The sequence below is a fragment of the Rhinopithecus roxellana genome, chromosome 1 (assembly GCF_007565055.1).
Source record: "Rhinopithecus roxellana isolate Shanxi Qingling chromosome 1, ASM756505v1, whole genome shotgun sequence".
Lineage (NCBI taxonomy): Eukaryota > Metazoa > Chordata > Mammalia > Primates > Cercopithecidae > Rhinopithecus > Rhinopithecus roxellana.
In genome coordinates, this window is record NC_044549.1 from 54014941 (window position 1) to 54029084 (window position 14144).

Sequence of the window (14144 nt, forward strand, 5' to 3'; positions counted from 1 at the left end):
TCTCCAGTTAGAAGTTGGCCCGAACTTGGGCAGTGTGCTGGCCACACCTCCCCAGGGAAACTGAGGCAGAAGCACTCCACCCCAGGGTCCCAGGATATGGTCACCCTGACAGCAGCCCCTGTGCAAGCCCACTCATCAGGTTATAAAGGCTGCTTACACCCAGGATGGCTGATCCCTGGCCCTGGGAGGAGGAGGTCCCTCCCCATCTGGGAGGAGAATGACCCCCCACCCCTAACCAGGGGAGCTGGAGAGTCTGACCGAGGCTTCAGGGGACTGGAACATCCTGGAATTGGGGCAGGGCCAGTTTGGAAGGTCTCTGCTGTGGGCAGTGGAGGGGCAGAGAACAACCCAGAGACGGAAAGGCCTTGGCCAAGGCGTTCTAGCAGGGCCAGAGGCAGGGCTGGGCTGAGCTCCATCACTGGTCTCTCTGGGCAGCCCCTTGCCCACCTCCAGGCCAGCCCCCTGCTGAAGGAGGTGGGCAAGGGGCTGCCTGTGTGAGTGAAGGGAGATGGAGACAGGGAGGCAGAGTTGTAGGTCTCTAGGACCCAAGAAGCCAGCTTGTTTCCATTTCAGGATTGAGGTAGGGGAGGAGGGTAGGGTCCCCATATTCCCAAGAAGGCCCAGAAGCAAAGGAGGGTCCCAGGAAGGGGCAGGGCTGAGCTGGACCCATTCTCAGCCTGCTCTGTGGCCTAGGCCAGGTCCTTCCCTCTCTGAGTGCCCCCCAAGTTCCCAGAGGGTCCAGGCCAGTCCATGTGGGAGGCCCAACCTGCAGGAGTTGTTACAATCCTGGGAACTCAAACTCCAGCTCAAAATTAAAATCTCTTTAGTGCCCAGGGCCTCAGGTTCTTAGTGTAGGGTTCTGGGGTGGGGTGAGGTGGGAACTGTTCTGGAGGAGGGAGCATGGGGAGGTCCTGTCACTCACCCCAGATTCAGGTTCTCAGTACCATTTCCCCTTTGGCCCTCTTCTGTGGCTTTCTGTGCTGCCCCCCGCCCCCGCTGCCCAGTCAGCATTCAGGGCAGGGGGAGTGAGCTCTGAGAGAGCACAGGTGTCTGCAGGGCCTTTGGGGTATGGGGTCCCTGGGAAGAACCATCACTGACCTGGTGAAGCTCTGGACCTTGAGTCTCTGGAAGTACTGGAGGCCTGAGGGAGGCAGGGCAAGGGGAGGTTCCCTCAGCATGGGGTCCCCTAATGCCCTTGTCCCCTACCCCAAAGCAAGCCTGGTGAGCTGAGATGGGGCCTGTAGATGTGGGAAGAGGCTGGGGTGGCTGGAAGCCAGATGGGGACAGGCCTGGGTGGAAGAGGCTGGGCAGTCATCTCTTGCTGGCTCTATGAAGTGTTGCCAGACCTCAAACACCGGCCTAGGACACGGTGCCCCTTGGGCTAGGAATGACCCCCCCACCCCTAGCCAGGGGAGCTGGAGAGTCTGGCCTGAGGCTTCAGGGGGCTGGAACATCCTGGAATTGGGGCAGGGCCAGTTTGGAAGGTCTCTGCTGTGGGCAGTGGAGGGGCAGAGAACAAGGCAGAGCCCAGGTAGGCCTCTACCCAGCCCATCAACCTCGACCTCTGATCCCTGATCTCCCTTCCAGGCTCTCTCCCCACTTGTCACTTTGCTGGAGCCTGAGGACCTTTATTTGTGGACATCTCTGTACACATGGCCCATGCCCCAGCTGGGAAGGTCTTCCCAATGGAGAGCTGGCCAGTGTGACACAAAGGCCTGCACTGGGCCAACAAGGTGGAAGGAGAAGTGGCAGGTGGACGGCAAGGCCCCGGCCTCCTTCTCTCCCCCGTCCCTCTTCCCGCCCAGGACTGGGTGGAGCCACTGCCTTATAAGTGGTGGCCTGGTGGCAGCAGAGCAAACTACAGCCGGCGGCCAGCAGGACCAGAGGGCAGCTCTGCAGGCAGGCGGCAGCGGTGCCCTCAGTTCCCCAGCATGGCCCCCTCAGCCTGGGCCATCTGCTGGCTGCTAGGGGGCCTCCTGCTCCATGGGGGTAGCTCCGGCACCAGCCCTGGCCCCAGTGTGCCCCGCCTGCGGCTCTCCTACCGAGGTACCAGCCCCTGCATGCCCTGTTTGTGTGCATGTGCTCTGTTTGTGTGCATGTGCTCTGTTTGTGTGCATGTGCCCTATTTGGGTGCCTTGGGCTCTTGGGTGCCTGGCCAGCTGTAGGGGAGTGGGAGGGAGGCAGGTCCTGGGAGACAGGACCAGGGTGGTGGGGAGGGACCTGAGGGGGACTGCTGAGAAAGGGACAGATGGAAACCCCGAGATAACTCAATAAAGATGGGGAGGGGACAGAGGAAGGGACCAGGCAGGGGAGAGGGACAGAAAGGGTGGGGCTGAAGGGTCTGTCTGGGCTCAGCTGGCACTTTTTGCCCAGGATGGCCAATGGGAGAGTGGGCAGCATTCTATCCCTTGGTCCTGGGGCCGCAGAGAAGGGGAGGAACCCCTTGCAGCCCACTTCCCAGAGTGGCTTTCTTCATGTGCTCCTCCATCCAAGAAGTGCCTCAGCCCAGGGGGAGTTTCACCTCCCCTCTTTGCCCATCCCAGCCTGGGGGTTCCTGTGTTCTACCCTAGACATGTGAGCCAGCTCAGGCCTCCACGGACGGGCCCAGGGAAGGCCCCTGAGACAGGTTCTTGGCAGATCCTTCCTAAGGAAACCGGAGGGGTGACCACCTTCCCCTGGGAAGCCCGGTCTGGTCGGGGAGACACTGCTCCTTCCTGGAGAGGCTGAGGGGAATGTGGTCTTATTCTGGGACCTGTGGTTTTGGCAGGAGGTCAGACTACTAGAAAAAGCCCCAAATAGGGAAAGTTCCCCAAGGTACTGTCATCCATGGAGGGCTTCCCGGAAGAGACTGTTGATGAGTTTTGGGGGTCGAATGGGTGTTGGGTGGAGGTGCTTCTGTAGGGAAGGCATAGGACACTCTGGGCCTTCCCAAAGGTGGCCAGTGCCCCCTTCCTACCACATCCTACTGCCCCCATTGCCTCCCCCTCCCCAGCCAAGCCCAGAGGACCTACCTCAGGATCCTCAACTCCTGGGACCAATGTCCCTAGACAGCTCCCAGCTCTCATCTCTGGGGCCAGGATGGCCAACATCTATGGGGGGAAATTCTCTTCGGCCACATCCCTGGACTGGAGGTGGGAGCCCTTCCTGGCCATACCCGCCCTCTCCTGCACCCAGGAGGTTGCCAGGGGTCCCCTCCGCTGGGAACAATTTCGCCTGCTGGCCCACCCTCCAGCTGAGTCAGGCGGCCTGCAAAGACTCCCGCCCTTCCTCCAGGATCTTCCAGCCATTTGCTCTAGTTTCTGCTGGTTGGGGCCATCTTCCCTGGGGACTGGGTAGGGCACAGATGGGACAGTGGGAAGATGTTAGCTGCACGATGAAGGGCTAAGGAATGGAGGGGTGGGAGGTAGGTCCTAGGGTAGGCTGGGCTGGGTGGGAGGCTCTGAGCCTCCCGTCCCACCTGTCCCCAGGAGCCATGGTCCAAAAACCTTCCAGGACCATGTGGATGAAAACATTTTCCAGATGTGAGTGTGTCGGGGGTGGATGCTCAGCCAGGGCCTCCACCTCCACTCCTTGGCTGGGGAACTAGGCTGAGCCATGGCCCTGATCTGCCTTCCTGTACTCCCTCCTAGACCTCCTGTCTGCCAACCGCTCTGCCATCTTTCTGGGCCCCCGGGGCTCCCTGAACCTCCAGGCCATGTACCTAGATGAGTACCGGGACCGCCTCTTTCTGGGTGGCCTGGACGCCCTCTACTCTCTGCGACTGGACCAGGCGTGGCCAGATCCCCGGGAGGTGAGCTGGACTGGCAGGGAAGAGGGTCTGTTTGAGAGCTGGGCACCTCCAGATGGGAGGCCAGATGGGGAAACTGAGCCTGTGAGATCAGGGGAGGACCTGAGGTCAGCCAGGCTGTGTTTCAGGTCCTGTGGCCGCCGCAGCCAGGACAGAGGGAGGAGTGTGTTCAAAAGGGAAGAGATCCTTTGGTGAGTGCTGTCGGGAGGCATGGCCCCTCAACCCGACACCCTGCCCTGACCTTCAGGATAGTCTGTGGCCACGCCCCAGGTGCCTCTACCAGGGGCATTTGGAGCAGATCCTGAGGGCTTCTGAAGGTCTGCTGGGACTGTCACACCCACCCCCTTCCCCAGAGCTGACTGCCAGACAGGGCTGAGCCTTGGGCCCCAAGGAGATGGTGAGCACCCCCTCTCACCCCTCAGCCACCCGCTCCTTCTCCCCGCAGACAGAGTGTGCCAACTTCGTGCGGGTGCTGCAGCCTCACAACCGGACCCACCTGCTAGCCTGTGGCACTGGGGCCTTCCAGCCCACCTGTGCCCTCATCACAGTGGGCCACCGTGGGGAGGTGAGCCTGGGCCAGGCCCCACAAGGGACTGGGAGGCAGTGACATTTCCTCCCTGCTGCCTGAACGTTCCCATTGAGCCTGGGTAGGGACAGAGGGGCAGGGGCCTGAAAGGCGCCTTTGTGTCGGGGAGCTGACCCCATTAGAGGGGCCCTGGATGAGGACGCCTTCCGCCCGCCCCCACTCTCTAGCTGCACGCAAGGGCTCCTGCTTGGGTGTGGGCTGCTGGCGCGTGTCTCCCAGGTGACGCCCCTCCCTCCCTCCCTCCCTCTCTCCCTCCCTCCCTCTCTCCCTCCCTCCCTCTCTCCCTCCCCTTAGCATGTGCTCCACCTGGAGCCCGGCAGTGTGGAAAGCGGCCGGGGGCGGTGCCCTCACGAACCCAGCCGTCCCTTTGCCAGCACCTTCGTAGGTGGGTGATGCCCAGGCCAGGGTGGGAACAGGGAAGGTGGCAGCTGGCCTATGTCACTGAGAAGGGAGGGACCCGGCTGCTGGGCCTGGGCCTCCTCCCCTGACTCTGTTCCCCAACCCCCACAGCAGGCGGGGAGCTGTACACGGGTCTCACCGCTGACTTCCTGGGGCGAGAGGCCGTGATCTTCCGAAGTGGAGGGCGTCGGCCAGCTCTGCGTTCTGACTCTGACCAGAGCCTCTTGCACGGTGAGGCCTGCCCCTGGAACTGGCAGGGGGGAAGAGGCTACTTTCCCGGCTAGGACACCAGCCTCCAGTGGGAGCCCCCTGCCCCATTCCTCACCCCACTGGGTTCTGCTCCCATCCTGCCCTGTGGGGCGCTTCCACCCAGCATGACCCCATCGCCCTTCCAGAACCCCGGTTTGTGATGGCCGCCCGGATCCCTGAGAACTCTGACCAGGACAATGACAAGGTGTACTTCTTCTTCTCGGAGACTGTCCCCTCGCCCGATGGTGGCTCGAACTATGTCACTGTCAGCCGCGTGGGCCGCGTCTGCGTGGTGAGAGCTGGGAAGGGGTGGTGAGGTTCAAGTCCCCGCTGCACTCTCCCATTCCCAGACCTTTCTCCCCCCACCCCTGGCCAGCAGTAGGGAAACTGAGGCAAGGATTCAAAGCTGACATGCATACCTCTCCCCGAGTGGGTGAGGGTGGAAGAATGGATGGTGGGACCCATCCTCGTGGGGCCCAAGGCTGACTCTGGCCCCTTATCCTGCAGAATGATGCCGGGGGCCAGCGGGTGCTGGTGAACAAATGGAGCACTTTCCTCAAGGCCAGGCTGGTCTGCTCAGTGCCTGGCCCTGGTGGTGCCGAGACCCACTTTGACCAGCTAGGTGAGGGCCTGGCCAAGCAGGTCTAGGGCTGAGGACTAGGGAGGGCTGAGAGCTGGTGAGTCAGGGCATTGGCGGTGGCCATGACACTCGTGCTCCCTTCTCTACCCCAGAGGACGTGTTCCTGCTATGGCCCAAGGTCGGGAAGAGCCTTGAGGTGTATGCGCTGTTCAGCACTGTCAGGTGGGCACACCCAGCTTCCCTGCACCCAGCACCCTGGCCTTGCCATGGGCCCTGTCTTTGTGACCTATGACTGTACTCTCTGAGTCTCTCTTTGCCTTTGCCTTGGGGTCTTTGCTTTTTGGTGTCTCTGCTTGCACAGGCACTGTTATCCTCTGTCCTGCCTATGGAACCAGGCTGTCCCCTTCTTGTCCTTGATGGCCACTCTGGCCTAACTGTCCCGTGTGCCCTGGCAGTGCTGTGTTCCAGGGCTTCGCCGTCTGTGTGTACCACATGGCGGACATCTGGGAGGTCTTCAATGGGCCCTTTGCCCACCGAGATGGGCCTCAGCACCAGTGGGGGCCCTATGTGGGCAAGGTGCCCTTCCCCCGCCCTGGCGTGGTGAGTATCTCCTGGGGTAAGGCCAGGGAATCGAGTTCTGAGCAGATGTGGGGAAGGGCTCCTTGGAGTGGCCCCATATCCCCATGCACCCCCACAGCAGCGGACGTTGGCTGAGCCTGGGCTCCAGAGGGCCTGGGTGGGGTGGGGTGGGGTGGGTGTAGTAGAAGAGGAGAGCCCTCCTGCAGTGAGAGAGGTTGCCCTGGTTGGGGTGGAAACAGACTGGTGGTGGGGGTGTGTGTGCCGTCTCAGGATACCTCAGGCCCTCCCTTCCCTGCTGCCCACAGTGCCCCAGCAAGATGACTGCGCAGCCAGGGCGGCCTTTTGGCAGCACCAAGGACTACCCAGATGAGGTGCTGCAGTTTGCCCGAGCCCACCCCCTCATGTTCTGGCCTGTGCGGCCTCAGCATGGCCGCCCTGTCCTTGTCAAGACCCATCTGGCCCAGCAGCTGCACCAGATCGTGGTGGACCGCGTGGAGGCAGAGGATGGGACCTATGATGTCATCTTCCTGGGGACTGGTAGGACAGCTGAGCAAGAGTGGCCAGGCTGGAGAGGGGTGTGGGGTCCCTGGCTGTCCCCTCCTGTCCTGCTGACCCCTCCTCCCTGGCCCCAGACTCAGGCTCTGTGCTCAAAGTCATCGCCCTCCAGGCAGGGGGCTCAGCTGAACCCGAGGAAGTGGTTCTGGAGGAGCTCCAGGTGTTTAAGGTAAGCAAGGGGCTGATGGAAGGGTCCCTCCAAGCCCCATCTTTGGGTCTGAGCCTAGCTACAGGGATGCAGGAGCAAGCCCAGTAGGGAGCCAGCCTGTCTTTACTGAATTTGCAGCTGGCAGGATGCTGGGGAGAGGGTGCAGAAAGAGATGCCCCCGCCACCTCTGCTGTGGCAGAGGCCTTGCAGCCACTTATGAATGACTGGAGGCCCAGAGCTACAGCCTGTGAGCTGAAAGTGCCTGGGGTGCTGGGAGGGATGGTCAAGGGGAGCAACCCTTTGCAAAACCCTGTTGGGCTCACGTTGCAAGGAGGAGATGGTTGAGACCCCAAGGCTCCTAGATGTTCTCTTGGCCCCTCTAGAGACTCAGGAAGGGGATCGTCTGTGTTTGGGGGCCTGTTGTACCTCCTGGACCTGAGCTGGGTAATTTAGGACAGCTGCCTCATTGCTGGGGAACAAGTGGAGAGAGGGGACACTCTAGCTCTGTGCTTTCAGCCAAGCCTCCTGCTTGGAGGCCAGCCATGACCAGGGGGCCTTTCTTGTAACCCATTGTCTGGGAAAGACTGTGCAGCCTTAGCTGCCAAGGAGTGCAAGACCCAGCCTGGGAGCTAGGTGGTTCCCACCCCAGGGTTGGAGGAGACTGAAAGCCGGGGTGCAGTGACAGGTCCTGGTCCACCCCACCCACGCTGAGACCCTTCTCCTTCCCCAGGTGCCAACACCTATCACTGAAATGGAGATCTCTGTCAAAAGGGTAAGAGCAGCTGCCACCCTCCTCTTGGACCCCTTTTCTGCCCCTGCTCCACAGCCTCCTCCTCTGCCCCTGCTCCATAGCCTCCTCAAGCTCCACTGTAGTCTGGGGAAAGCTGTGCTGAGGCAGGCCTGATTAGCCCCTGCAACAAGTGGCCAGTGGGCATTGGAAGCACCGAGTAAGTGGGGCCGTGTCCAGATAAGGGGATAGCCACAAAGCCCAGTTCCTAAGGGAGGCAAAAGTGTGCCTGAAAACAAAATCCAGATGTTAAGTCCAACAAGGCCACTTTTTAGAAGCCTACTATATTTGCCAAGTGGCAAAATCCATCTCCCCATATTTATCTGCTTCAGTGTATCTTTGTGCAAATCCTAACTTTTGTGCAAGGATTGCTTAAAGCAAGGTGCACCTCTAAAGTCAGGGACAAGTCAGGATAAAGGCCCCTGGGATAGAGGGCAAAGGTCAGCAGCTGGGAGGGCCTGGAGAAGTCCCTTAACAGAAAACATCCCAGGTCTTGGTTCTCCTCCATCCCTTCTGTGTCCTGGCACAGAATCTGGTATGCAGCAGGTGGGTGATAAACACTTTTTATTTTTTGAATGAATCCAAGAGGTTCTGGAAGACTTCCTGCAAGTGGCAGGGGTCTCAGGAAGCCAAGGGGCTGAGAGCCTGGCTGCGTGTGGGCGAAGCCCGGGCTCACCTCAGGCTCTACTTCCGTCCCTCCTCAGCAAATGCTGTATGTGGGCTCTCGGCTAGGTGTGGCCCAGCTGCGGCTGCACCAGTGTGAGACTTACGGCACTGCTTGTGCAGAGTGCTGCCTAGCCCGGGACCCATATTGTGCCTGGGATGGTGCCTCCTGTACCCACTACCGCCCCAGCCTCGGCAAGCGCCGGTTCCGCCGGCAGGACATCCGGCATGGCAACCCTGTCCTGCAGTGCCTGGGCCAGAGCCAGGAAGGTGAGTGGTGGCAGGTGGGAGGGCCCAGGTTGGGCTGTCACTCACCCCTGTGGCTCGGCTCCACCCTTGCAAAGTGTGTTCTCAGAATGGTCTTGTCATGACGGATAGTCCTGTTTCCCTCTCTGTGTAGCTCCTGCTAGTGCATGGAAGCAGGGCCTTTGGACACAGTGGCTGGCTTGGGGATCCATGGATGCCTAAGTTCTTGTCATACTAGTGGAGCTTCTGAGCTGTGGTGTCAGGTGGTGGCACTGGGATCTGGGTCCCATAGTTCCCAAGCTGAGCCAACCTCTGCCTCTCTCCAGGGGAGGCAGTGGGACTTGTGGCGGCTACCACGGTCTACGGCACGGAGCACAACAGCACCTTCCTGGAGTGCCTGCCCAAGTCTCCCCAGGCTGCTGTCCACTGGCTCTTGCAGAGGCCAGGGGATGAGGGGCCTGACCAGGTGAGTGAGGAGACCCCTGCCTCCAGCCTCCATGTCCTGAGGTCACCTCCCATCCTGAACCCCAAGACCTGAGCCCTAGAAAGGGGTTCTGGGGAGAACCTGCCAAGATCAACCTAAGAAAAGTATGTATTAGGCTCCTGGGGTACCTAGATGGAGGTGCCCTATGTCTGCCTTCTGGGAATGCCCAGGCCAGGTGTGGCTGGAACTCCCCCAGTCTGGCGGGTGGGTGATGGAAGAGAGGGAAGAGGGTCTGGGCTGGCCAGTAAGTCTTCCATGTTTACACACATGGCTCATCTTTGAAGGTTTCTCTTCTCCAGGGGTTCTTGGTTCTCTTCTGCCCCAGGCAGGGGAGGGGGCTGTGCCCTGGGCCCAGGACTAGGCTTCAGAACCTCCCTATGCTACACACACACAACAGAAGAGAACCTTCTGGGTTCCTAACCACTGGTCCTTGCCCTCCACCTTCAAAGCCTGGCCCCACACTTCCTCCCTGGAGTCCAGCTGTCTGCTCAGGCCCTCTCCTCCCCCATCCGGAAAGGTCTGTCAATCCCAGGGATGGCTTAAGTCTGGGGCCTGAGGATAGGCATTGGCTGGGGCAGGGAAGGGGAGGGGCAGGAGTGGATTGATTACAGGAGGGGCTCTCCCTCCAGCCTGGGAACTGGGGGAGGCTAGCCTTGGGCCAGCTGTTGGGCTGGGCACTGAGAAGATTCCCCAGGGGAGGAGGGGAGCAACAAGATGGTGTTTCACAACACTAGCTAACGGCCCAAGCAATCCACCCTCAACACACAGATGTGCAGACTAAAGCCCACACAGGGTCCAGGCCAGAGGCCAGCTGGGATCAGAACGGCACTCCTGCTTCCCACGCTGTGATGGGCGCTCAGCCCACCCTGGGCTGGGGCTGTCAGCTCGCACCGTCGGGGGAGTGAACAGTTCAGACCAGGATGGGAAGGCCGCGTGTGTGTCTCTGTGTGTGTGTGTGTGTGTGTGCACGCACGCGTGCATGTGCATGTGTGCAGCATAGGGAGGTTCTGAAGCCTAGTCCTGGGCCCAGGGGCACAGCCCCTCCCTTGAGAAAAGCCTGTAGATGGGATGGTCCCTCCAGAAGGGCTAAGGGGATAACATCTTAGCCCCTCTGTTCCTTGGGAATGTGTGCCAGGGCCCTCTGAGGCCAAGAATGGTGTCCTCTGACTAAGGGAGAAACCAGCCAGTAAAATCCTTGAGAAGGCTCCTTCCTGGGCTATGGGAAGGTGAGGCCCCACCTGAATTAGCTCGTGGTCTAGAGGAGGCCCACACTGCCAAGCTGCTGGTCCTCTCCTGGGAAGGGGAGAACAGGGCAAGAAGTAGCCAGGCACTGGGCCCCAAGGATGGCAGAAAAGCTGGGGCAGAGAAGCTGATGGTACACTCCCACCTCGCACCCCACTCATGCCCTCCCACCCGCCTGGCAGGTGAAGACGGACGAGCGAGTCTTGCACACGGAGCGAGGGCTGCTGTTCCGCAGGCTCAGCCGTTTCGATGCAGGCACATACACCTGCACCACTCTGGAGCATGGCTTCTCCCAGACTGTGGTCCGCCTGGCTCTGGTGGTGATTGTGGCCTCACAGCTGGACAATGTGTTCCCTCCGGAGCCAAAGCCAGAGGAGCCCCCAGCCCGGGGAGGCCTGGCTTCCACCCGACCCAAGGCCTGGTACAAGGACATCCTGCAGCTCATCGGCTTTGCCAACCTGCCCCGGGTGGATGAGTACTGTGAGCGCGTGTGGTGCAGGGGCACCATGGAATGCTCAGGCTCTTTCCGGAGCCGGAGCCGGGGCAAGCAGGCCAAGGGCAAGAGCTGGGCAGGGCTGGAGCTAGGCAAGAAGATGAAGAGCCGGGTGCATGCTGAGCACAATCGGACGCCCCGGGAGGTGGAGGCCACGTAGAAGCGGGCAGAGGAGGGGTGGTCAGGATGGGCTGGGGGAGCTCCCTAGCAGCTCCCAGCATCTCCCACCCACCTGGCTAGGGCAGAGGGGGTCAGGACGTCTGTTTGCCTCTTAGAGACGGGTGTCTAAGAGTGTCTCTAAGTAGCAGTGCCCCACACTGCTACTGGGCCACCTACAGAAAAGACTGGGGTCTGATGGAGGGGCCGGGTGCTTGAGGCCTGTTCGCTGCCCCCTCTCTGTGCTCTCAGACCTGGCTGGAGCCAGCACCCTCTGGCCACTGGCAGCCCCAAGGGATCTGCCATTTGTTCTCAGAGATGGCCTGGCTTCCGGAGCACATTTCCGGGTGTGCCCAGAGGCAAGAGGGTTGGGTGGTTCTTTCCCAGCCTACAGAACAATGGCCATTCTGAGTGACCCTCAGAGTGGGTGTGTGGGTGGGTCTAGGGGGTGTCCCGGTAGCAGGCTCTCAGGCAGCCAGAGGAGGGTGGAAATGGCCTCTAAGCTAGCATCCTGTAAGAAGAGCCTACCTGACCGACGTGGGGAGGGAACATGGAGGTGTTAGGAAGGTGGAGCAACAATGCACCTCCTCTCCTGTCGTGCCATGATATCTTGGTGGCTCTCTGCCACTGCCCACCACCTCTTCTCCATCTGAGAATCACAGAAAGGCATAGATAATCTAGAGGCATGGACTGCTAGAGTCCCCAGGGATCTGGGTTGGTCAGGGCTCAGGCTTCACTTTGTAAACCAGGTGGGGGCATCTCACAGCCTGACTTCCTTTCCCCAGGCCAGGGTTGCTGGGATACCTACCCCTCCTGAGAGGACCCCCTCCCCACTGTCAGGCTCTCCACGCCCACGAGCGGGGAGGGGTGGGTTCTGGGGGATTGTTGTCCCTTGTGTCTGTGGACTAGAGATAGGGCGGGGGAACTGGGGAAGGGTGCAGGCGGGAAGAGTGGGCTGTCTTTCCCAGGGTGATGTAAGCATGCCGCAGCCCTGGAGGCTGGGGATGTGGAGGCTCTGTGAGCCCTGCAGTCCTCAGAATCAGGGCCAGGGAGGCAGAAGATTGAGAGGATATGGAGATGGACAGAGGGCAGGAGACCCTTAGGATAGACTGTGGGACCCAGCAGGAACAGGTGTCCACAAGGACTCAGGATGGCATCAGTTAGCTCAGAAGCCACCTGTAAGACCCAGTGTTTCCATCTCTGGAATCTCTGTTTTATGCTAAATGGATTTAGGAAGACTGCTTTTCTTTTAAGGGGGAAACAAGGTAGAGAAAAAAACGAAGTGTAAGTCCTGCTGATTCTTGGGGGTAAAGATCGGATGGCAAGGATGCGTTCTGCTTGGGCACGTAGTGGAGGTGTTTTTGCCATCAGCAGTTTCTCAGGCTGGGGAGCACAGAGGGGAGGAGGAGGACTAAATGAAAAGTTGTTCCCAGCCTGCACATGAACACATTCATGACCCACAAAACTGACTGGAAAGAGATAAGACCACCGGGTTTGAGATTCTCTCCGTTAAAACAACCAAGACAAAGAAAGGAGGGGAAAAAAAGATAAAAAGCAAGACAGGGTTCCCTGCCCCACTGAAACTCAAACCCAGACTGCGTTGGGTTTTATCTTTCCCCTACCCCTGGCACCTCCAGAGAACTGGGACCTGAAATACCCCTCCTTTCTCCCCTTTGGCCATGTAGTAAATGAACCAGAAGCAGAGATTAACCTATCAACGCCCTGAGAAGCCTTCCAGCCTGCAGTGCTGTCTGCTGGGAGGTCAGCTGGTCAAAGCAGAGGAGGAGAGGAGGAAAGGATAGGGGCTGAAGAGCAGAAGGGAGGGGAGACAGAGGGGATTAAAGCGGGGAGGAGAGAGTGTGGAGCTCCAAGAAAGGGTATCAGAGCTGCAGCCAGCTCTGCCCTCTACCCTAGGGAGGCCAGAAAGAAACAAACAGCCCTCTGGGCCTTTAGGCTGGACTCTGGCTTGGCAGGCTCCAGGCAGGGTTCTCTGGGAAGTTACTCTAGAAAATGAAGGGAGGAGGAGCACAAGGTCCTCAGCAACGAACACCTGCACTTGGAAAAAGTGGACAGCTTCTGCCAACCGCACCCCACCCATGGTACTGTATGCTACTAACTCCTGGAAACGCCCTGTATGTGCGAGTTCTATTTTTGTATTTGTATGTTGAGATGGGCTTTGTGGTTTCTCTGTTCTCAGAGCATATTTCTTGTAATTACTATTGTCATGACTGCCCCTGAGCTCTGGTGAGAAAAGCCGAATTTACAAGGAAAGAGATGAAGTTAATATTTGCATCATGTAATTATATTATTACTGTGTATCTGTGTATTGTACTAAATGGACTGATGCCATGCACATGAGCTGAAAATGAAGAGCCCTCCCATCCATTGCATGAGAAAGAAGGTCACCCTGAGTGACCTCTGTTTCATGATTTCCCAAACAGGTTTTAGAGCTGGAAAAGGACTTAAAGAAAGAGACTGGGTGGTGCTTTCTAGAAAGGAGGAAGATGGGTATCAGGGGAAGGAAGGAGTTAGAGGGCTTTGTCTATGAAGCTGAGATTGCTCATTAAATGAGGAACATCCTGGCCTGTGGGTTTGTAAGACTGACCTTCTTGGGACTTCAGGAGGATCTTGAACCAAAAGAGGAAAAAAAAAAAAACATTGGCAAAGGGCAGCTGGGCATGTAGGCAGCTCTGCTCCTTTTTCATAATAACACTTGACATTTGTCACAGTGACACTTGGCATGGTTCCTGCCTTCATCCCAAGCCACATACCAACGGATATTAAGTCCTCATGGCTGGGGGACTGGGGCTGTGCTGTGGGGGCTGTGGTTTCTGGAAAGGAGGGGAGGCCCCGAACATCTGACCTATTGGGCACACTGCAGGAGGTCCGTCTGGGCATGGCTCCCACTCCCTAGTGACATCAACACCCCAGCCCCAAAGAGCAGACTCCACTGCTGCTGGAGGAAGATTGAAGGGTCATAACCCTACCTTCCCAGGGAGACTTCCCTGGGCCTCTTGCTTGAGCAGGTCCCTCAATCCCTGCTGTAGACTAGGGGTCTTAACAGGTCAGTCATAAGTCTCATCTTGCAGTCCGGGCCCTGGAGCTGGCCTTTCCTTTTGTTCCTTGCGCCCTCCACGATCACTTAGGCCTGACAGAGCCTGAAACCCTGTCACCCCACCCCAGGAAGCAT

General features: G+C 59.1%; 1 protein-coding gene across 3 annotated transcripts; it reads left to right on the forward strand.

The window, feature by feature from the left end:
- Positions 1 to 1819: 1819 nt before the first annotated feature.
- On the forward strand, positions 1820 to 13285 carry SEMA3G (semaphorin 3G). Of its 3 annotated transcripts, none has more exons than XM_010365013.2 (16): positions 1825 to 2046; positions 3630 to 3790; positions 3916 to 3978; positions 4233 to 4352; positions 4668 to 4758; positions 4884 to 5003; positions 5168 to 5313; positions 5529 to 5643; positions 5754 to 5823; positions 6057 to 6201; positions 6486 to 6717; positions 6813 to 6904; positions 7614 to 7655; positions 8375 to 8603; positions 8906 to 9045; positions 10488 to 13285. In XM_010365013.2, the coding sequence occupies exons 1-16, from the start codon at positions 1932 to 1934 to the stop codon at positions 10956 to 10958; spliced, it is 2352 nt and encodes a 783-aa protein (XP_010363315.1). In that variant the 5' UTR covers positions 1825 to 1931; the 3' UTR covers positions 10959 to 13285. The 3 variants fall into 3 exon arrangements, with proteins under 3 accessions (XP_010363317.1, XP_010363315.1, XP_010363316.1); XM_010365014.2 differs by having other exon boundaries at positions 4887 to 5003; XM_010365015.2 differs by lacking the exon at positions 3916 to 3978 and having other exon boundaries at positions 1820 to 2046.
- The last annotated feature ends 859 nt before the right edge of the window (positions 13286 to 14144 follow it).

What these genes read in the sequence shown, in the direction of transcription:
- SEMA3G (XM_010365013.2), top strand. Translation starts at nt 1,932, where the DNA reads ATGGCCCCCTCAGCCTGGGCCATCTGCTGGCTGCTAGGGGGCCTCCTG. An exon ending in CCTGCGGCTCTCCTACCGAG is followed by an intron (nt 2,047 to 3,629) that starts GTACCAGCCCCT and finishes ACTCCCTCCTAG; the next exon opens with ACCTCCTGTCTGCCAACCGC. An exon ending in AAAAGGGAAGAGATCCTTTG is followed by an intron (nt 3,979 to 4,232) that starts GTGAGTGCTGTC and finishes TTCTCCCCGCAG; the next exon opens with ACAGAGTGTGCCAACTTCGT.